Here is a 22,884-nt window from a genome sequence, read left to right on the forward strand (position 1 = left end):
GAAAAAATATATATGTTGTCTCTCCCATTAGAATGTAAACTCCTTGAAATCAGGTCCTTCCCCTCCTTTTATTCCTCCTTCCTTTCATTTCCCTCCTTCATTCCCCCTTTCCTCTTTTTCTTCCTTCCTTCCACTTCTTAATAAACATTTGATGATTAGTACAACTTTCACTCTTTTGCATAGCACTTTTTTGTTTCGTCTAAAAAACAAAAAAAATTTTTTTTGTTTACTCACTCTTATTTGGTTGTTTTAAAATTTCTTGTAGAAATCTGTTGTAATCATGCGTCTGTTCCACATTTCTGTTGCTATTTTTGAATAAATCTAGCTGGATCCTGATTGACTTATAGCCTTCCTCCACCGACTTCTGGGAGATTGGGGTTCGAGGGTACTAACATCTTTAAGTCTCAAGTCTGAATAGATGCATTTGTTTTGCTTCCTGGGCTTTAAGGCCCGAGGGAAAGGCATGTAAAATTACACTAATTTAGCCAGCTCATCCACTTAGATATAGAATTCAAAAGCTGGGAGTTTAGAACATAGATCGTCCAGCACTAATAGTCTTGCGTGCCTCTTGCTAGCGGGAGTTGAATATAATCTCTGGGTCTCAGTTTCCTTGTTTGTAAAAAAACAATACAACCAAAAAAAAAAAAAAAAACCCCAATACGAGGAAGGTTAGAACTACGTGAAGGTCACCTCATTCAAACCCCATTTCAATATTTTTTAGTGGCGGGGAAGAGACTTGGACTAATTCTCTCAGAAAGTCTCTTTGGACGCCAAATAGGAAGAGCATTGGGATAAGGAGACTCTTTTTATCTAGTCGCTCCTCCCCCCGCAGAGTTGAGTGGACCGCGCTGGTGACGGGAACCGCAGTGTAGGCATCCGGCGCTAGGACCGGAGAGGGCCTCCTCTAGGCTGCAGCGCCACCGCCCCTTTCCACCCTGGGAGGGGTGGCGGGAGGTGGGGGGAGAAAATGAGGAAACAGAGGAACTTGCCACAAGTTGTGCGCCTGCGGCCACCACGGAGCGCGATGCCCACGGCTGGGGCCCCCCACTAGTCCCGGGGAAGGCAAGGGGCTAGGCAGGAGAGGAGCCGGGAGCGGAGCCCCAGCTGCCCAGCCTGGCGCTGTCCGTGTCGTCCCCCCCTCCCATCCCACCCGGTGCCGTCCCGTGCGGTCCGGAGCTCCGGCGGCCCAGGCTGGGCAGGTGAGTCGGGCGGGATGCTGTGCTGGGGAGGGGGTGCGCGCGGGGTCCGGGACTGACCCTCATCCTCTCCTCGTCCTCCCACAATGGGAAAGCGTGCCTGCCAGGGGGCCTGGGGTCTGCTCCCAGAGCCATCCTCATCCCCCGTCCCCATTCCAATCCCTGGCGACCGCTGTCTGGGCGAAGGGGGAAGGTGAGCTCCGGGCTGCATGTTGGGGTCTGGAGGCAGCTGAGCCTGCGCTCGAGCGCGGGGGTGGCGAGGACGGCACAGATTGTGCTGTTCGAGTACGACAATCGCTGTGTGTGGCTCCAAGTCTGTGACAGTCGCCGTGTGTGACTGCCAGGGTGTGCGTGTGTGAGCTGATGTGTGAGACTGGCCTCAGGCTCTGAGCATGACATTTCGTGTGTGGGCCAGTCCGTACAATAAATGGTGTGTGGGGTTATGTTCCCCTGTGCTGTACCCGTGGGGGCATCTTGGTGGGTCTGTTGCTTGGTGTGAGCCCTGGCCATCGGAGCCGTGTGTGAACGGAAGGGGGAGGGGTAGTTATTGATGAGTTCTATTGGGTGTGTAATAGACATATGCAGGGCGTATGTTGGGCATACATGGACAGGAGGGCTGTTTACCAGTGTTCTCAAGTGTATGGGGTGGAGTGTGGGCCTTCTGCGAACATATGTGCTGTGTGTCTAGCTTTCTTGTTGGCTAAGTAGCGTGTGTATTTGATTTTGGCAGAAAGGTGCTTGAACCCGAAGATCTCTCTGTGTGTATAGCCTGGGGTGGGGGTGGGAGTGGGAATAATCTTCCCCCAACAAATAAGTTGAAAGCCATGCCAGCCTTCTAAACCTTAGAATTTTAGGACACAGAGGGCTCCCCCTACCCAAAAGCTTCCCTGATGCTGCTCCTTTTAGCCGTCACTGGGAACAGAGTGGGTTGGAAAATATGGGGTTGGTTAGGCACCTCTGGCTAAAGCTAGGGAACCATGGAGAGCCCCAAAGGAGTCTAGTCCCTCTGAACCATACCTTAACCTTCCAGGGTGCCAGTTTCCTCTTCTGAGATCTGTTCTGAGATCCTTTGAGCCTGTGCTCCCAACTGAAGCTGAGGTACCCTCAAATGTCCTCTGCCAAGAAGTGAACCAGCACCCTTCAGGGGAGCAATTGGCCTTCTAGCCAGGGCTGCCATCAAAATCATAGATCCTAAAAAGTCCTGAAGATGAAAAGGAGATGTGGACTGGGGAATGAAGGCTCAGAGAACAGATATGGACCTTCAGGTGCACCACAGGAGCTAAGGCTAAAAACCTCAGGCCCTCCAGCAATAGAGATCAAAGGGAGAGCCCTGAGCTGCTGGCCAATATCTTCTATGTGGCTTCAAATACTTAGAAATGACTTTGAGTCATTCCTTCCACCCTCTCACTGTGCCTTTTCCCCCTCTTCCCCCCCTCCCCCATCCCACCATATACCTTGTAAGAGAAAGGGGAAGAACTGAGTAGAAACTAAACCTCTGACTCCCTTTCCTCTCCCCATGCCTCAGTCAAATGGTGCTGGAATCACCCACTCATCTTGATTCCAGTTCCCTTTTCCTAGGGGGAATGTCCTAGGGGCTGAACTAGGCCAGGAGGAGGGAAAAATAGAATCCTGGAATGTTAAAGCTGGGAAAAGCTCTTAGAACATAGAATGTCAGATCTGGAAGGTCCTTTGGGAACATCTAGTCCAACCCTCTGATTGTAAAGACTGAGTTCCAGAGAAGCAAAATATCTTGTTCAAGGTCACACAGTAAATAGATGGCAGACTTGGGAATATAACCGAGGTTTGTTGGTATTGGGGTGCAATTTCCTCTTCTATTAAACAGCACACACATTTTATATATGTGTGTATGTGTGTATGTATATAAACACATGTATGTGTAAGTATGTACACAAACTCTATGAATCACTAATATCTATGCAAGAAGGAATTGGGTGACTGGACTTCTAGGACCTTTTACCAGGCTCTCTTCTTGCTATATCCTGGGGAACTGCTCTGGGGAATGTAAGCCTTGCTCACCAGTTGCCCACACATCCCTCTTGTCCCAGGTAAACCCAGTTATCCCTGGATCCTCCTCGTCTCAGCCAAGATGCCAACGGTAAGCCTGGCTTCAGCCTGTGGCCAGGAACTTCCAACTTTAGCGCTCTTCTCTGCCTCCCAGGCCCTCTTGTGGGTGCCCCTTGGTTGAGGTTGACTTATGTTCCCTCATTGGCTTCCACTGACTTACCTGACTTTCCCCTGGTGCTTTTGGGGGAGGAGGGAGGATGGTGAAGCTGGGGATGGTTTAGAGATATCCTCTCCTATACAGTCCAACTGTGGGTGTCTGCCACCAGCTGGCTGCCCTCCCCCTATGCCCAGGACACCTGCCTCTCTTTCTCCATATCTACCTTCCCTGCCTTTATTTTCCTCTCTCTCTCTATCTCTTTCTGCCCCTTGTGGGCCTTTGTCTTTGAGTCCCATTGGCTCTGTCTCTGGCTATAGAGACGCTGGACACCAGGCACTCAGTGCATCACCAAGTGTGAACACATGAAGCCCAAGCCAGGGGAACTGGCCTTCCGCAAAGGCGAGGTTGTCACCATCCTGGAGGCCTGTGAGGTAGGGGTGGGGCCTCAGATGGGGATGGAAGAGACCCAGATTCTGGGGGATGCTTCTGGGGAGGTGAAGGTCTGTGGTCCATGAGCAAGGATCCAGTGTATATCTCAGGGAAAAGACTGGGCACAGCTTCCTATTCCCTCCCTCCATCACCAGCTCTGGCCTCATCCCCTCGGCAGAGCAAGAGCTGGTACCGGGCTAAGCACCATGACAGTGGCCAGGAGGGGCTGTTGGCAGCTGGAGCCGTTCGGGAGCGAGAGGCCATCCCCACTGACCCCAAGCTCAGTCTCATGCCGTGAGTCTCAGAGTCCTTCGTGCTCACAACTCTCACTGCCCCAAGGTTTCATTGTCCACAGTTTCTATTTTCCTAGTATCCACCATGTCCTTGACATCAAATTGTCACAGTAACAAGATTCATGTTACCCAATGTCCCGTAGTTCTTGAATGCCTTGGCATTCTTTGCCCAAGGTACCCAGCACCAAAGTCCCCTATTCTCCCTTCCCTTTATCCCATTCCCCCAGGACTTCCTCTTCCAGTTCTAGGCCCTACCCCAATTCACCCACAGGTGGTTCCATGGTAAGATCTCGGGGCAGGAGGCAGTAGCTTTGCTGCAGCCAGCAGAAGATGGGCTCTTCTTGGTCCGGGAGTCTGTTCGGCATCCAGGCGACTATGTGCTGTGTGTCAGTCATGGCCAGGAGGTGGTCCACTACCGAGTGCTGCACCATGGTGGACGACTGACCATTGATGAGAGTGTCTCCTTCTACAACCTTATTGACATGATTGAGGTCTGACAGTCTCATCCTATTCATCACCTTTAGTGATCCCACCGTCCCTCAGTCCCCTCTATTACTTCTAGGGGTCTCTCCCATTCCTCCATTTGGTCTCTTGGAAAAATTGATCTCCCCAGGAACCTCTTTTGATGGGTACACACTCCTGTGAGTTTCCCCAAGACCCTAGACATGAGACTCTAAATCCTCAACCTCCCTAGGAATCTCTCAACTCCCTAAAAACCTTTATAGAAACTAGATTTGTATCCTCACCAATCCTGAGAGAATTTTTCAGAGAATTCCAACCCTCCAGCATATTCTTACTTCCCTATTTTTGATCTTTGTCCCTCTCTCCCTTCCTTTTTTCCTCCCCCTTCTTCCTTCTTTTCCACCTTCAATCCCCCCTCTCAATTTCTCTCTTTCTCTCTCTCCCCTCCATCTCTCAAGATTCTAACTGGGATCTCAGCCCAGCTTTGGTTACCGGGGAAACCAATCCAGCCGTCAGCAACTAGTGTCCATGGGAACCAAGGCCCCCTGGCTCCCCCAACCTCTCTTCAGTTTCCTAAGGGCCAGTGGTCACCTAGGAGGGAGCTAGAACTAGGAGTCCTCCCAATTAGTCAGATAGCTACTCCCATAGACCCAGAAGAGGGACTCCAAACTTCTTTTCCTAGGAGGCTCAATAGCCTCTACCCCTTGAGCATGTTTCAGCTTAAGCTGCCATCTGTCTATCTGTCCATCCATCTTCAGCATTACATGAAGGACAAGGGGGCCATCTGTACAAAGCTAGTGAAACCCAAGAGGAAACATGGAACCAAGTCAGCTGAGGAGGAGCTGGCCAAAGGTGGGGGCTATGGGATAATCCAGGGAAAGAAGGATCTAGAAGTCTCTTTTTTCCCCAACTCTCTACAGGATAGAAACCTTATATAAAAGCTCTTATTGAGCAGGGAGGGAAGGGAGGAGGAACAAGAATTTATTAAATGCATACTATGTACCAGACACTGTGCTAAGCAGGTTACAAACATCTCATTTGATACTCACAACAACACTGGGAGTTAGATACTATTATCTCCATTTTGCCGTTGGGGAAATAGGCATACATAAGCTAAGTGACTTGTCCAAGATCACAGTAAGAATCTGAGGCTGGATCTAATTAGGTCATCCTGACTCCAGGTCCAGCACTTCATTCTCTGTAGTACCTACATGTCTCTAAGAAGATTGGGTTTCAGTCTTGGCTCTGCCTCTGACTTACTGTGACCCTGAATAAGTCAAGTCAACAAATATTTATTACTTGCTAAGTGGCAGACACTGTGCTAAGGCAAATACTTTCCCTTCTCTGGGTCTTTATTTCCCCATCTGGAAAATGGGTGAAACAATGCCTGCACCAAGAATATTATCATGCAGTGCTTAGAATGTTCAGCAGACCAGAGATTTAGTTGTCCCTCTGATTCACAATAAGTATGAATGTGAGCAACTGGCTTAACCTTTCAGTGCTCCCAGACAATTCTTTTTTTTTTTTTAAAGTTTTTTATTTTCAACATATATACATAGTTTTCAACATTCACCCTTGCAAAACCTTGTGTTTTAATTTTTTCTCCCTCCTTTCCCTTAGACAGCAAGTAATCCAATATATGTTAAAGATTTGCAATACTTCTATACATATTTCCATAATCATGCTGCACAAGAAAAATCAGATCAAAAGGGGGGGGGGGGCGGCGGGAATAGAAAGAAAACAAAATTCAAGCAAACAACAAAGAATGAAAATTCTGTGTCATGATCCACACTCAGTTCCCCTAGTCCTCTCTCTGGGTGCAGATGGCTCTCTCTCACAAGACCATTGGAACTAGTACCAGGCAATTCTTTAAGGCTGTGTAACATAGATGAATTGACTATCCGAACTAGTGGAGGGAGTTTCCACCCTAAGAAATCCCCAACTTGATGGATTCCTCAGATTAGGTTTAACAAATAAAACCAAAAGCCCAGACTCCAAACTGAAGTAACCACTACACCCCCAGAGGGCTCTTGTGAGAATCAAATGAGAGTGGATACAAGTGGGCTTTGTAATTTTGTAATTACTATTTTTATAGTAATAATGTATCCATATGGGTAGACAACCTGTTGTACTTGTAGCTAGAGTGAATATAGCTCTTTAAAACAGGCTAAGTGGTTTCTTTTGCATCTGTTTGCATCTCCCTCAGTACTGACTTAAAAGGCTGGGTGACCTTGGGCAAGTCACGACCACTCTTTAAAAAGTGGCTTTTTAAACTGCAGAGCAGTTGCTAATAGGCATTGTTAGAGGGAGTTATTTATCCGTGGAGTTCAAGTGCATTGACCTCAGGGGACTAGTCCTTTTTCTGTTCCCATCTCCTGTGTTCAGCCTGGCTGGATGTATGGACGGGACAGGAGAAGAGACGGGTCCTTGTTGGGTGGATGAGGTATCTGGAACTGGGCAGGCTGCTTCAGGCGCCTGGATTCCTCGAGCTTCCTCATTGGACTCTTTCCCTACAGCTGGTTGGTTACTGAACCTGCAGCAGCTGACCCTCGGCAGCCAGATTGGGGAGGGGGAGTTTGGAGGTAAGTGGGAAGGAGAGAGAGACAGAGAGAGCTAGAAACACACACACACATAGAGAAGAAATAAAGAGACAGAGAGACAATGACACACACAGAGAGACAAAGAGAGAGAGAGTGAGAGATAGACAAAGACTGAAAGAGAATCTGTGTGTGTGTGTGTGTGTGTGTGTGTGTGTGTGTGTGTGTGTTGGAGAGAGGTGAATTGGAAAGTAGACTTACTCAGCTTCTTTCCCAGGAGTAACCCCTGCCCCTCATCCCCACAATACCCTACCTCCAGAGACGGTGCCTCCTGACAGAGACACGAGAAGGAGATTCAGAAAGGCTGAGCCTAGGAGAGAAAGTGAAGGCTGCAATCTGAAAGACACAGGATGTGGGAGGGAGAAATGGCAGTGGGTTTCGCCAGGCTTAGTCCCCATCTGGGGTCAAGTCGGGCTACCTCTCAGGCCCACACCTTGTCCCAGCTGTGTTGCAGGGGGAGTACCTGGGCCAGAAGGTGGCGGTGAAGAACATCAAGTGTGACGTCACAGCGCAGTCCTTCCTGGATGAGACTGCCGTCATGACGTAAGGCTCGGCATCTGACTAGGAAAGCATGGAAAGAAGTCCCGCTTTTTCGTTCCCCCACACCATCCCTAGGGCTTGGGGAAGGAGGGGGCTCCCAGGTGTGGAGCCAGCATTTAGAGGGCTGGAGGTTCCCAGGTGTGGGTACTCAGGTGTTAGAATGCTCCGGGTGGAAGGCACCCTGTGGAGTCCAGACCTGGGAGTTCTAGCACCTTCCCCTTCTCTCCCCCTTCCCCCCCATCATTCACTGAGTGAGCTTGGGCAAGTTGGTTCAACTCAGTTTCCTCATTTGTAAAAGGAGAGAGTTGGACCCAGGATGGCTGTGCTGTCTCTCCCTCCCCTCAATATGTATGCAACTCCCTTCCCCCTTCTAATCCACCCCCAGGAAGATACAGCACAAGAACTTGGTGCGGCTGCTGGGGGTCATTCTTCATCAAGGGCTCTACATTGTCATGGAATACATGAGCAAGGTCAGCTGGAGCCCTGCCCTTCCCATCCCTCAGCTGGGGTGTCACTCTCCCCAGTGGGCACGTGCCACCTCCTCTTCTCTCTTCCAGCTTCTCCATTGCTACCCCATTGGGCTCCTCTCTCATTGGCCCACTCTAGAGCCAGTCTTCCCCCACTGCTCAGATCCCCAGGACCAGGCCAAAAGGGGATGGTGGAATCTGGAGCGGGGAAGCAGGCGGAATGAGGAGGAGGATGATGGATGGGGGGGAGAAGAAAGGGGAGAGGGATATGAGGGGGGAGGTGAAAAGAATTTAGGGAAAGGGAGTAGAAGAGGTTGAGAAAAGGAAATGGGGAGGAATAAGAAGGACTTGAGGAAAGGGGTGAAGACTGAGGGAGAGAAAGTCCAAGATGTTCAGGGAAGGACTGAGGGAAGAGGAAAGGGAATGGGGAGGCTCAGGGTTTGGGGAAAGAAGTGGAAAGGATCGGGGAAGGAAACAGAAGAGCCTGCAGAAACACCCTTTGCTTGATCTTCCTTCAATAGGGTAATCTGGTGAATTTTCTTCGGACCCGAGGCCGTGCCCTGGTCCACAAAGCACAGTTGCTGCAATTCTCCTTGTAAGTGAAGGGAAGGGAGCGGGAACCTTTACATTTGCTTCTGATCCTCCAGGATGCTGCAGGGCAAGGCTGTCGGCCCCAGGAGAGGCATGTTATACAGAGTGCTGGGCTTTGTCACCTGGACCTTGGTTTACCTGGATTCTGATCCAATCCCTGCTCTCTTATTACTATTGTCACTGGGCCTTGATTTAATTGGGTTCTGGTCCAGTCCTTGCTGTGTGATTTACCTATTTGTAAAAGGAGCCAGTTAGACTAAATAGAATCTTGGGTCCTTCCAGTTCTAATAGTCCGATCCTGTGTGTGTTTGTGTCTTGTGCTTGGCAAGAAGAGACAGGGCATGGGAGACCATGATATAAAACCTGCTCTTAATGTCCCAATCTCCTTTTCCCTCTCCTTAACTTCTTGTATTAGGCACGTAGCTGAGGGCATGGACTACTTGGAGGGTAAGAAACTTGTACACCGAGATCTGGCTGCTCGCAACATCCTTATCTCTGAGGATCACGTGGCCAAAGTCAGTGACTTCGGTCTGGCTAAGGCTGAACGACGGGGCCTGGATACCAGCCGGCTTCCTGTCAAGTGGACTGCACCTGAGGCCTTGAAACATGGGGTGAGAAAGGGCGGGGGTAATGGGGCTGGGGGTGAAAATAAGGTGACCTCCCCCAGTCTGAAAGTCTTAGAATTTTAGAGTTGGAAGGGATGTTGCTGCTATCTAGTATACCCCAGAGAACTCACACATACTGACAAGTAGTAACCTGGCCTTTGCTTGAAGCTCCCTACATCCCCTTTCTGATATAGTACACTCCCTCCAGAGACAGCCCATTCCACTTTAGGAACAATATTTGGAGACGATTTTTTAGTTTTTGTTTTTTCCTGACATTCAGCCTAAATTGCCTCTTTGTAACTTGCATTCCTTGCTCCTAATCCTGTTCTTTGGAGCCAAACAGAACAGCCTAATAATTCTACTTCCATGTGAGAGCCCTTCAAATACTTGAAGATAACTTCCATTCTTTACCCCTCCAACCCTGGTTTTCTCTGGCCATCGAGCATGGATTTAAATGTCTTCTCTTGGTTGCCCTCCCCTGGACATCTCAAGCTTGTCAACAGCCTTCCTAAGCCATGGTACCCAGAACTGAACACTGCAGTCCAGATTTAGACTGACCAGGGCAGAGGATAGCAAATCAGCCCCTTAGTCCTGAATGCCATGGTCCTCAATAGCAATCTAGCATCCCATCAGTGCTCCTCTGATGTGCTGTGTGACTCTTAGACTTTAGACTTGTGACTCTTAGACCCTTACTTTCTTAATGAGAAAATTTTATCTGCTGAAATAGAAGACTAAAAAATACCTTTCCAGCTCTGACATTCTGTGTTCTAAGGCCCTTCCAGCTCTGACATTCCAAGTTCTAAGGCCCTCCCAGCTTTGACATTCTGTGTTCTAAGTATTTGGTGAGCACTGATTCTATCTGACCTCATATGTTCTTTGCTATGGAGGAAACACACTGTTTCTGTACTCAGGGAGCTCCCCACCAGGGATACAGGACACTCAGAGAAACACCAAGTAATCCTGGATTTATTTATTTTTTTCATTCTGGATAGAACTTTGGTAGTCAGGGTGGCAGCAGACAAGAGGAGGGAAATTTTTTAGATGGAAGAGGATCAGTATTGGAGAACTTGGGACTTGAATTGAGACATCAGGGAGAATCCCAACAGATAGAAAGGAGGGCAGCATGCAGGAGACATTCCTTCCCCTTCATACCCTACCCCTTCAAGGCCTCTCACCTCGGCCTTGACCATCCCTGATGGTATATAGTCTAGGGTCAAGGGATCCCATAGTGTTCCCCTCACCTCACCGGTCCTCCACTTCCAATCCGGACCTGCAGAAATTCTCCAGTAAGTCAGACGTCTGGAGTTTTGGAATCCTTCTGTGGGAAGTGTTCTCCTATGGCCGGGCTCCATACCCCAAGATGGTAAGCATGGTGTGAGGTATGCCCTAAAATGTGTTTGGGCCAAGATAGGGGGAAAGAGTAAAGCTTCAAGTTCACAATGGTGGGGTAGGGACAGATTTAGATTGGGGAATCCTAAACTCACCTCAGTGAAAGAGAGAGAGTGTGTGTGTGAGTGTGAGTGTGTCACCCAGGGATGGGATTAGTGGGGATGGGAACGGGGGAGATACTATAATTAGAAAGCCCATGATGAGGGTGGGCAGGAGCCAAAGTGCTAAGGATGAGTCCAAGTTGCCTTCCATGATTTCTCCTTGTTGTGCCCAATGCAGTCTCTGAAGGAGGTGTCTGAAGCTGTGGAACAGGGTTACCGAATGCAGCCCCCAGAGGGCTGTCCTGCCAGTGTCTATGCCCTCATGGGCAGCTGCTGGGAAGCAGAGCCTACACGCCGTCCCACCTTCCGGAAACTCTTGGAGAAGCTGACCAAGGAGCTGAGAAGCACAGCAACAGAGCCTGTCCCTGAGGGAAGCTCAGCTGGACCCCAAAGCCTCCAAGAACCTTGACCCTCTCATCCTTGTGTCCCCAGGGCTGCAAATCAGACTCTCTGGCTAAAAGACTCCCTGGAACCTTGCCCAGCCCAACCCCTTTGGGGATTGGAAAGAGACTGGAGAAGGTCAAAATGTTTTCTCTTATCTCTTCTCCTACCCGGGTAATTCCTGGACTGAGAGAGCCACCAAAACGGGGACTGGATCTGGGTGGGAGAGTGCATGGGGTGGGGAATGTAGAGCTGCACTACAGTCTATACACACCCCACCCCACCCCGCACTTTCCTCACTTGTCCCCACTCCCCACCAAATCTGTGGTGCAATCTGGCCTTGGTTTCCTTGGGCTACAGTCACTGGTGTGCTCTCAATACCTTCTTGGGGAATAGTCAGGGGATGTTGATATGGAGATGCCCCCAGTTGGCCTGTAGATATCAAGAAGTCTAACGGAGTCTGGCAAATTTGGGAGACAGAGATAAAAGGACATGGAGGCTTTATTATTCTGAGAATGGGCTTCTGTGTCTCTTTGTGCCCTGCCCTTATTAGCTTCACCAGCAGAAATCCTTACTGCATTACACCTGTGACAGTTTGATACTGGATCCCTTTGCTTTGGGCCCAACTCTCCTATTTGGTAATGTACAAAGTCCATCCCCTCCCTAAAATCTTCCTTAAAATCCACCTTGAATCATAGCTTACCATGGTCCTGAACCCCTGGTGATCTTCTCAGTGAAAGATCTCTCAGGATCCTATCATGGAGATCCATTCCCCTTCTGGTGATCTGATCTGGGATCACATGCCCAATTTGATGAAGGATCCTGGATGCCAGTGGGTGGAATAGAATTTGAATGTAAGTGAAATGCAGAGAAGCTCCAGAAAACAAACTCTCAGAGGCCATCTGAGCAAGAAACATCTCCAACAGCTTGAAGGCTGAGGGGAAAAATAATATCTCCTGAGACCACCCATTCTTTTTGGAGTAGCAACAACTCTAAGAATATCTTTTCTTTAAAGTTGAAATCTATCCCTATGAACACCCCCCACCCTAGTTCTGCCTTGGGGGCCCAGTAGAACAAACCTGCTGCCTCTTCTGTAGAATATCTTTGATAGGTCTCATATCATTGCCAAATCTTTCAAAGGAGGCCCTTCTCCATCCTCTTCACTTGGAAAGACATAAACCAGACCCTTATTTTTCCCTTGAAAATCTTGCAGCCCCTTCTAAAGAAATCTCAGAGGGTTGGGGTCAAGACTGGGGGTGATGAGGGGTCACTACAGCACCACATCCCACCTTGGATGGTAGCATTGCCGCTCAGAGCATCAGCCTAAGGGTCACCTGTCCCCTGTCCTTCAGGAGCCCAATAATCTGCGAGCTCCTCTTTTTCTTGCCCTCCTCAGGGCCTCTAAGCTGACACAGCTGTCTGGGAGCATCAACCTCTAGGGCATAAGAGGCTCAGGCCCAGGCTAAAGCTACAGAATACCCTAACCCTCCCTGATACTACCCGTCTGCCCTCTTAACTAATTTGTGGCCAATTAGTGTAATTGGGAGACTTGTAAAGATGAAGCTTGTTAATGTTTTAAAGTGATGAAGCAATTAGGAGCCTTGCAAGGAAGGTAATTATAAAGGGGGGCTCCCCCCTCCCTCTCCCAGCCTGCTCTAGTCTCCACAACTATGTCAGCCTGGACATACTGATAAGGGCTATTGCAGACGTAGGATAATGCGAGGAAGGGAGACTTTCGAAATCATCTAGCTCTGCTTTTATAAAGAAGGAAACTGAGGTCAAGGGAGGAAGTGGAACTGCCTAAGCTTGTGAAGTGAATGAGTTCTCACGAGGTTAGACCTAGACCCCCAGTCCGGTGCTTGCTACATAGCTCCAATGTTTCTTCTTTAGGAAACAACCTGATGGTCAGACTGGGACCCTGACACCTACTAGCTGTGGGACCTACAGCTCTTTCTGGGCGTCAGCTTCCTCATATGTCCAGTGGGGAGGTAACACTGCCACCCATCACCATCCACATCACAGGGTTGTTAGGGAAATCTTTTACAAACTTTCAAATCCTGTTAAAATATTTTTATTCTTTAATCAACAAGTGCTTTACCAAGCATCAGCTGGCTGTCAGGCATGTGTTGGACACTGGGGAAATAAAAATAAAAGTGGCCTGTAGGCATCTGGATTTGATTTTGGGGAGCCCACATATAATGGAGAAAGGAAGACCTAGGTTTCTCTTTGGCCTTGTACTGTAGGAGGTTAACTCCCAAATGTCTGGATCCCAGACTCCAAGTCCAAGACTTTTCAAAGTCTATCTCCATTCCTTTTTCCCTCCTCAAATTTTGGGGAAATTGATGAGGGATCCATGGTCTCAGTGGGAGAAAATGAGGGAAACCTCTTAAAGTGGGGGTCTTAGAATCTTTGAATCTGCCTCTTGGCTTTGCTATTAACTCACCAGGTGAGCACATCTCATTGGTCTGTTTCCTCTCTATAAAAATGTGACTGCTTCAAATAAGGTGCATCTTGCCTTCCCTAACTTCCCTTCATGCTATGGATAACCTATGGAAGCTACTCTGAGACTAAAAAAGCCAAGCACAAACTCTGGTGAGTCATTTCAAGAAGGAAAGGTAATGATGGATCACACTTGACCATCTTGGCTACATTCGGAGAGAGCCAGCACGATGGCTTCAGAAGGATGAAATGTGTCAGCTTAGCAAGTTTTGAAGACCATTATCTGCTGTGATCTGAGTTGGGTTCTTGGAGTCCCGAGGTACAGGAACATTTGGCTTTGATCTTATAGAAGGGATTCCCAGCCTCGTACTAATTAGACTAATTCAAGCCCCTTCCAACTTTGAGATACTGTGATTCTGATATGCTCCCTAATGATTTTCCATCCATTAGTCCCTCAGGGAGGGTCTGGAGGTCCAGCAAAGGAAGCTAGCCCCTTTTGTCTAGTCTCCCACCTGTCTTACCACTCTGTAAGCTGCCTATCTACCAGGACTTTGACATTGTCCATTCTACCCTGTTAACCACTCCCCTCACCCCCTACCACCTCTTAGATCCAGGAGACATCAAGCCTGTCTGTCATCCTTAAAGGGGAAGTCCTCCCAATTAATCGCTGGCTCTAATCTCTCTTCCAACTCTCCTCCCATTGCTTTCTAGTCTGTAAGGGCTTATGACAGGGGTCTGTAAAGATCTGCAGAGGCAGGTGGGTGTCCCAGGGAGGAAGACTTGACCGGAGAAGCCCCCTGTTGCTGGTGAGTGCCATATGGCTAAGGGGGTGGCTGAGATGGGATAGAGATGGGGAGAATCAAGTTGGCTGGCAGGAAGTAGTGACAAGGAGATTCTTTGAATCAAACCTGATGGAGTCAGGATTCCCAACCCTGAAAGACAGACATGACAGACAAGGAGGATAGATTGAAGCAGAGTGAGAAACAAAAAATTAGAAAGCAAAATGGAGATGGAAAGAAAGATTTGGTGCAAAAAAAAAAATGTCTAGGATCCAGAACACCTGAGTTCTGGTGCTGGGAAGTGGGAACAGGCCGGCTGTTTTTAGAATCACAGGAACAGAGGGTTTTAGAAGGCATCTAATCCAACACTCCACTCTTACAAAAGTTATCATCCAGTCTACAATTGAAAAGCCTGGATATTAGGGACTTGGGCGGGATGGCTTCTCATTCTGCTTCTGAATAGCCCTGATTTATAGGAGCGATTTTCTTTTAGTAAACCAAATTCTGCTTCCCCTACACCCCCATCGCATGGCTTCTTTCCTTTGCCCCTATTTCTGCCCTCTCTGGCCATAAAGAACAAACTGAATTCCTTTCCCACATAATTGAAAGAAATTAGCATATATCCCTTAAATTATCTCTTCTAGACATTCCCTGGTCCATTTGTCTCTCATGCTTTCTAGCTGCCTTCCTTTAGAAATGTTCTGGTTTGTCAGTGTCCTCCAGATGTGGCTGTAGATCCAAGCAATGATACAGATGTTGTCCATTGGGGCTAATACAGTGGGATACGGAATACAGTGTTGTCTCTTTCTTTATAAACACTGCACCTTTACTAATGTAGCCTAGGATCAAATTCACTTTTGGGGGGCTGCCATATTGAAGCTGGGAATATACCATAAACTCTAGGGCTTTTTCCACCTCAGGCCATACCTTGTAATTGGGCCCTTAATTTTTTTTTTAACTCAGCTGGTTTTTATTATTATGCTTAAATTTAATCCTATTAGATTAGTTAGACCCATCATTCTAGACTATTAGTATTGTTTTGAATCCTAATTCTGACATCCAAGGTATTAACTCAGACCCAGAATGCAGAACTTAGTTCATAGGGGAATATCTGCAGAGGAAAAAAAGAACTTACAATTTTCAGCTGCCCAGCAATTGACCGAGCTTTCCTAAGAGTGGAGTGTGTATGCTTTATTTAAATGCCTGAGCAAGGTTTCCAGGCGGTGCCGTTGCCCCTAATCCAGTCTCAATATCCCCAGAAGATCTCTGGTCTGTGGGATCAACAGCTTAGCCAAGAGCTGGCTTCAGAGAGAAAAGAGCTATTAAGGGGCTTCAATGATTAGCTGGAGGTGGGGGAGGGGATAGACCAGTCCCTTGGAAACATTCATTGAACTATAGCTTCTCATTAGAGACCACCTAGTCTAGCTATCTTATTTTACAAATGGGGAAATAAAGCCTCAGATTAAGTGACTTGTTCTGGGTTATACTGTGAATGAGTAGTAGTTTCTATCTGTATCTTGCTGGAATCTAAGGGTAAACTGAAGACCATAGAACTAAAGTCACAGGATTCAATACATATTTATTAAAAGCCTCCTATGTCCTAGGAGGACCTCAAGGAAAGAAACAAACATTATTAATCTACAACCCTGGCAGATAGGTGCTATTATGATTCGCATTTAACAATGAAAGAAACTGAGGTTAAGTGATTTGCCCAGGATTATGTCTCTGAGGTTGACTTCAGGTCCAGAGCTCTGTCTCCTGCACCACCTGGCTTGCTTACATTCTTCCAGGGGATATGACATACATATACATAAGCAAATATAAAATAACTTGTTGGAAAAAGAGGCTACTAGTAAGTGCGATGATCTAGAGGAGCTTCATGGAGGGGGTGGCCTTTGTGCTGAGTCTGGAAGATAATGACTTGGTGGTTCAGAGATGAGCTGCGACTATGTTCTGGGCAGGGGGACAGATGGGCTGTACAGCTTAATGGTCTTCTAAGCTCTCAGTCTAGGCAGAATTTCTTTGTTTCAATATCTGAATCCCATACAGACTGCGGATTCATCATGCTGACCTCCAGATTCCTCATCTATTTTCTCTAAAAGCTTCCCTCGACCCGCTAGGGGTGTGCAGGGTTAGGTGGCAGGTGCCCATCTCTCCTCCGCCTCTTCCTCACCTAATCTATTCTCCCACTGCTTGTTCAGGTGGGGCAATGTTTCTGAGCAAGTGTGAGGGTGAGCCAGCTGAGGGAAGGGCCCCGGGGTCCGGGGAAGCAGAAGATGCCCCCAAGAAGAAGCACAGGCGGAACCGAACAACCTTTACAACCTTCCAGCTGCATCAGCTGGAGAGGGCCTTTGAGCGCTCCCACTATCCTGATGTCTACAGCCGAGAGGAGCTGGCCACACAGGTCAACCTTCCTGAAGTTCGGGTGCAGGTGAGACTGAAAGCAATGGCCCTCCCATCTGTTCTATTCATTTGAGTAGCTTAGCCTTAATTGTCTTCAGGAAGGGGGAGGGGGAATAGAAGAGAGAGAACCTGAACCTTGATTTCAGGGAGCTTCCAATCTAGGTGAAAGAAGATTTAGACTTGTGGAAAAGGCAGAGTTCAGGTCGGGAGAGAATAAAAGCAAAGACAAATTGGGACTTGGAATTCAAATAGAGATGTCAATGGAGTTGGGGTCAGGGAAAGTGTCCCTGTATAGGTGGGTCGGCAAGGCAACAAGTATATATTAAGTGCTTATTATGTGCCAAGCCATGGGTATACAAATACTAGCAAAAATAAAAATAACCCTTGATCTCAAGAAACTGGCAATCTAATGGAGGAAGATAACTCAATTTGGGCTCCTCGCTCTTTCTTGTTTCTCTTCTATTTTATCGATTTTATCATATTTTGCCAAGTCTTGCTGATTTTCCCTTAATAATAGCCCTTACATGCTTCCTCTTTTTTTTTGTTCTGACACTGCCTACCACATTAGGGCAGGCTCTCTTTATTTTTCAATCAAACTATTGCGATAGCTTTCTGATTGGTCTCCTTGTCTCAAGTCTCTCCCCACTCCAGTTCATCCTCTACTCAGCTGTCAAAATAATCTTGCTAAAGTACAGTACCACATCACTCTCCTTAGTTAATAAACTGTAGTGGTTCCCCATCACTTACAAGATCCAATATAAAATTGTTTCTTCATCATTTAAATCCTTTACAATCTGGCTCCAGTTTCTTTTTCCAGTCTTACACTCCATTCTTCCTCCCTTTCACCTTTTCAATATGATGACACTGGCCTCCTAGCTTGTTGTTTGTCAAACAATACACTCCATCTCCAAACTTTAGGCATTTTCACAAACTGTCTCCCATGCCTAGAAAGCTCTCACTCCTGACTTCCCTGCATTCTCAACTAAAATCTCACCTTCTATAAGAAGCCTTTCCTGATCCTCCTTAAAGTGGGTGCCTTTCTGCTATGGATTCCCTCTAATTTATCCCATATTCCATATCTTTTTTTTCTGCACATAATTGCTTTCATCTTGTTTCTCCCATTAGACTGAACTTCTTAAAGGCAAAGACTTTTTTTTTTTGGCCTTTCTTTGTACCCACAGTGCTTGATAGATATTAGGCAACATATAAAAAGAAACTGCGAAGCAAGTGGTAGTGGGATGGAAAAGGCAAGGGGAAGATCCTAAGACAGAGCAAAAACTCTTGGATGGGAATGAGTCTGGAAGACCTGAAAGATGAGAGGAACAGGGAGAGAGGAAACTAAACTGGGGCCAAAGTATGGAGCTATCTTGTAGATTATGAATGAACTCAGGGAAGTTGTGACCAGAGTTGAGTTTTTGGAAGATGATTGCTTACCTGTGCAGGAATGACTAGAGGAAGAGAAAATGGAGGCTGCTGAGGAAGAGGTTGATATAGGAAAGATCAGATGGGGACTGGACAGTGGTGAGGATAAAAAGAAAATGATAGAAGTCAGGGACATTGTGAAGAAGAATCATAGAATGTCATAAATGGAAAAGCATCTTCAAACATAAAATGATTCGGGAAGGACTTAGATAATATCTTAGTGTTTCTTGGCCTTGTATGTGGATAAAAAGAGGAAAAATTGGTAGTCCCTATCCTCAAGGACTCCCTTTTCAGAATCATGTTTTTTAAATAATTGAAGGAAATGTTAAATTTCATTTAGATATTAGTGAAAATAAAAATGTAATTTTCTCCTAGTCAAGTTCATGGAACCCCTGAAATCTCTCCTGGACCCTTTGGGAATTCATCCAATCTAGACAAATCCTCTCATTATATAGAGATATAGATAGCTAGCTGAACAGATAGAACATTTATTGAACATTTACTAAGTGCCAGGTACTGTGATAAATGTTAGAGGTATAAATATAAGCAAACAAAAGGCTTTACTTTCAGAGTTTCTATTTTAAGGAAAGAAAGATAACATCTACAGGGGTGCTGGGAAATAGCGATTGGAGTATGGATAAGGCAAATTGATAATAAGTCAGAGAAATATGGAGAATGCATCAAGCCAGAATTGAAATGCGGGTAGCTGAGGTCCCTCAAGAAACAGTGAATTGGGAAATTACCAACCAGGAGAGTGGGCCTCAGAGTGGGAGTTTGTTTAAGGTGAGAAGACAGCTGGTGAAGTGGAGAAACTGAGGCCCAGAAAAGCCAAAGAATTTCTTCAAGTTTGAGTCAGTGATGGAGCTTGTTATTGGATGTTGGGATAATTGATGTTAGGAACAACAGAGAAGAAATTTGGGCTCTTGTAGATATTCCTTGTCCCATGTTCCATTCCAAGCCCTCTAAGAGGAAAGGAGAAGCTCATAGGTTCTAGGAAGCTGTGGGGTTTCTCAGTTGAGCTGATTTGATTCAGAATCAAGAGTTTAGAGCCCCAAATGAAAGTAACATGATCTGTTCTGCTCCTCCAGAAAGACTATTGTGATTACCTTCTTCAGGGAGTTAGATGCTAAGCAGAATTATCTTGGCAGGGAAAACCTTGGAAAAAGTGAGCGAGGGAGAAGGGAGCTTCCTTTCCTGGTCTGAGGCTAGACAATACGGGATGGGCCATAGAGCCCCATTGGGATGCTAAAAAACAGCTATAAAGACTTCTGGGGTCAAGACTCCTCTCTTCTGTCCCTACCATCCTGCTAGGTCTGGTTCCAGAATCGTCGGGCCAAATGGCGACGTCAGGAGAAGCTGGAGGCCAGCTCCGCGGCAGCAGTAGCAGCAGCAACCACCAAGCTTCCAGAGGCCCCCATGCTGGCCTTTGCTCGGCCTCCTCCAACTGCCTCACTCCCCCTGGACCCTTGGCTGACCTCAGGCCCTCCAGCCATGCATGCCCTCCCAGGTTTCCTGGGGCCAAGGCCTGGTCTACAGCCCCCCTATGCGGCTCATGCCTTCCTCCATGCATCCTCGGGACCCCCTCCTTTTGGGGAGGCCTTTGGCCCTCTGGCAGAAGCTGGGGATGCCCACGCTCGAAGCTCCAGCATTGTGTCTCTTTGTTTTCGGGCCAAGGAGCATGTCCAGACCCTTGATAGGACCTGGCAGCCTCTCTAAGGACAGTCCCTGCTGTCCTTCCTTGCCTTATATTTCACCAAGGACAGATGGGCTCTTGCAAGATCCTTCTGCTGTGCTCTCCCCTCCTGCCCCAACCTACTTTGGAGACCATCAGGGATGTCCAACAGGGGCCAGGCCCTGCGTACAACTGTTGAGAAGAGCTTTGGTCATGTCAAAGATGAATCAACTGAAAACCAAAAAACTCATGCAAATTGGTAAAAGTGACACAGCTAAAAAGTAGTAAGGCCAGAATCTAAGAAGAAGGATTTATCCCATGGGCTGTGCTGATAAATGTTTAATAACCAAGCTCTCTAAAGAAAAAAGAAAAAAATATGCATTGAATCCTTTTAAATTTGACCTTAATCATTTACATTTTCTCCATTATTTTCCTATGGCTAGATAGTCAACAAAATAATAAATCAAGCCCTTATTTTTAGGGTTTGTCCATTAACGAAGTACATATATACACACTGAAAATCTAGCAATTGGCCAGAGATGATTGAGAGTCACCTTCAGCAGATTCTCCCTGGTTCATGGGGGATGCATTAGAGGGAGTGCTGGAAATAACCATTCGTTGGTTCCTCTCCATCTCTTCTATCTGAATGTGTAGAGAATGGGGGCGCTCTGTGTTCATGCTGCCTTCCCAATTAAGTCGGGTATGTATGTCAGAGTAACACCATGGCTCTCTGTAGGGGACTGATTCTGGGGCAACCTTGGGGAAAAGGCCTAGAATGCAAGAACTGGTCAGATCTTCAACTAGCAGAGAACTGGGGGGTGGGGTAGGGTCCTTATTCAAACTCTAGTACTGTTCCCATTACATCACACAACTTTGCAACACAGTCAAAGCTAGAAGGATTTCAAAGTCCAATCCCCCGACTGTCTTCATTGATTTACAGTTGGGAAAACAGAATCAAGTAGGGAACAGACACATTAAATTAGGGACAGCGCCAAGGCTCAGGTCTTCTGACTCTTGGCTAGGTACTGTTTCACTTCTGGGAACATGTTCAGGTATTAAAGGAGGAGGAGGCAGATTTATTCCCTCCCCATCACCCCCCCCCCCAAATAGACCCCTTCCATTTTGAACTTCCCATTTCAAAAGTCTTAAAGGTGCATGGGAGGATCAGGCTTCCTAGACTGGTGACAAAAAGAAGAAATGGAGAAGTTGGGTAACTGGCAAAATGTTGGGGCAGCATAAAGTACTTGGTGCCACATAGCCACCACTTGGAGAATGGGAGCTGAAAGGGAATTGGTGATTTGCCTAAATGTGTATCAATTAGGAACAAAAGTCAAGAGAGAGCATGGTACAAAGGAATGTGTGCTGGATTTGGTCAGCAGAGATTGGAATTGGAATCCCACTTCCTATTCTAACCATGGGATTATGGGCGATACATTTAATCTGATTATTACTCCTCCGCTAGAAAATGGGCAAGATAGTAACACTTGTAGGATCCACCAAAAAGTGATGCTGTTAGGTTCAAACAAAGTAACCCAAACTTTAGCATGCTACATTATTAATATAAATAGAATCTAGGTCTCCTGGCTTCCAGTCCAGACCTCATCACTCCTGCTGCCATACCAGCTGTCCAAGCTGAAGGATCTGAGGTGGCCCCAATTACATACTTAGTGACTAATTAGGAGAAAAGCTTTTGCCATCCTCTTCTGGGATGATGCTGGGGACAATGAAGTCAATGAGGTGGAAAGAAATTGGCTTGCTTTATGTTACCACATTGCTTGTCATCAGGACACTACCCTTGGCTGTTGCGGATCCTAGATTCTTTCCTGAGAAGTGAGTGTGTCCTCCAGTCTTTGTATTCATCCACTGTTGGAAACAGCAGGGATCCTACCCTTCCCTCTCTGGACAGAGTTGGAGTTCAAGGAAGAGGTTAACAGTGATGAAAACCTTTTATATTTTGATCCTCAACCACTCAATTTACAGTCATGCTTGGTGCAACAGTTCAGAAAGGAGCCTTTCCTGAAGTAAATAGGGCAGTGACAAGACAAGGGAAAAGAGCTTTCTTGACTGATACAATTAAGAACCATAAATTCCACGAGAGTAGTAATTGCCTTTTAGCTTTCTTACTATTCCCAGCTATCAGCACAGTGCCTGGCACACAAAAAGTGCTTAAGAAATGCTTGCTAATCGACTGGCTAAAGAAGTCTAATAGTATTATCAAAAGCAAACAATTACATAAATTTTGTAACCTTGCTCAATTATGACTGATACACTTTAAATCCATACATTTACTAATTAAAGGAATATACATTAAGGCAACTCTGTGGTTCTAGATCCCCTCGTGTTAACTGTAAGGATGATCTGATTCTCGTATAAGGGTGGATTGATTCGCGTGCAAGGCTTTGGATGGATGTCAAGGAGTCGTTTTAATGAGGTGTAAGGCAAACTTACACCTTTGGAGAGACAGTTTGGAGCCCAAGGATGGGCAGCTGAATGTTGCAGAGGAATCTCTTTGAATGGTCACAAGGCATTCAAAATCACCATTCAGCTTCAGCTCCCTTCACTCTTAATTAGGTGATTCATGGGGTATAATGAGAATCCCTACCTGGGAGTTTTTAAAAGGTTGGAAGATCAAGTCACAGTAATTAGGGAGTCAGAGTCCACACTGGGTTTTCTCAGCTAATGCACCATAAATCCTTAGAGTAACAAGAGATAACTTTTGAAATCACAACCCAGAGGTAGCTGCCATGCAGGCTCATCCAGCTGTAGCACCAAATTTGGATATGTATTTGGTAGGACCAATCCTATGCAGGAAGTATGCTAAGTTTTGAGATTGAGATTAGTAGGAGAGAGTATGCTGTCTCTCTGCAAAAACTAACCAGTGGTAAATGGGCACTGGAGTATAAATCAGTCTGGCCCCTATTGATAGGCAATAAAGC

At 46.8% G+C, this 22,884-nt stretch overlaps 2 protein-coding genes across 4 annotated transcripts; both read left to right on the forward strand.

The window, feature by feature from the left end:
* Positions 1-1,051: 1,051 nt before the first annotated feature.
* On the forward strand, positions 1,052-11,749 carry MATK (megakaryocyte-associated tyrosine kinase). Of its 3 annotated transcripts, none has more exons than XM_051971953.1 (13): positions 1,052-1,199; positions 3,263-3,312; positions 3,696-3,809; positions 3,986-4,101; positions 4,372-4,591; positions 5,321-5,414; positions 7,079-7,144; positions 7,603-7,702; positions 8,085-8,169; positions 8,688-8,761; positions 9,173-9,368; positions 10,639-10,725; positions 11,031-11,749. In XM_051971953.1, exons 2-13 carry the CDS (start codon positions 3,304-3,306, stop codon positions 11,259-11,261), a joined length of 1,392 nt encoding a protein of 463 aa, XP_051827913.1. In that variant the 5' UTR covers positions 1,052-1,199; positions 3,263-3,303; the 3' UTR covers positions 11,262-11,749. The 3 variants fall into 3 exon arrangements, 2 of the variants coding, with proteins under 2 accessions (XP_051827913.1, XP_051827912.1); XR_007949571.1 differs by having other exon boundaries at positions 1,157-1,199; positions 10,569-10,725; positions 11,031-11,129; XM_051971952.1 differs by lacking the exons at positions 1,052-1,199; positions 3,263-3,312 and having other exon boundaries at positions 3,731-3,809; positions 3,963-4,101.
* A 1,710-nt stretch (positions 11,750-13,459) lies between these two features.
* Positions 13,460-22,264, forward strand: RAX2 (retina and anterior neural fold homeobox 2). The gene is made up of 3 exons (XM_051971954.1): positions 13,460-14,478; positions 16,653-16,882; positions 19,588-22,264. Exons 2-3 carry the CDS (start codon positions 16,661-16,663, stop codon positions 19,990-19,992), a joined length of 627 nt encoding a protein of 208 aa, XP_051827914.1. The 5' UTR covers positions 13,460-14,478; positions 16,653-16,660; the 3' UTR covers positions 19,993-22,264.
* Positions 22,265-22,884: the final 620 nt, after the last annotated feature.

The sequence above is a fragment of the Antechinus flavipes genome, chromosome 1, assembly GCF_016432865.1.
Source record: "Antechinus flavipes isolate AdamAnt ecotype Samford, QLD, Australia chromosome 1, AdamAnt_v2, whole genome shotgun sequence".
In the NCBI taxonomy this organism is placed as follows: Eukaryota; Metazoa; Chordata; class Mammalia; order Dasyuromorphia; family Dasyuridae; genus Antechinus; species Antechinus flavipes.

Bases quoted from the DNA above. Each gene is read 5' to 3' on its own strand.
- RAX2 (XM_051971954.1), top strand. From the start codon at position 16,661: ATGTTTCTGAGCAAGTGTGAGGGTGAGCCAGCTGAGGGAAGGGCCCCG. The intron at 16,883-19,587 runs GTGAGACTGAAA...CCATCCTGCTAG, and splicing joins TTCCTGAAGTTCGGGTGCAG to GTCTGGTTCCAGAATCGTCG.
- MATK (XM_051971953.1), top strand. The intron at 5,415-7,078 runs GTGGGGGCTATG...CTTTCCCTACAG, and splicing joins TGAGGAGGAGCTGGCCAAAG to CTGGTTGGTTACTGAACCTG. The intron at 10,726-11,030 runs GTAAGCATGGTG...TGCCCAATGCAG, and splicing joins GGGCTCCATACCCCAAGATG to TCTCTGAAGGAGGTGTCTGA.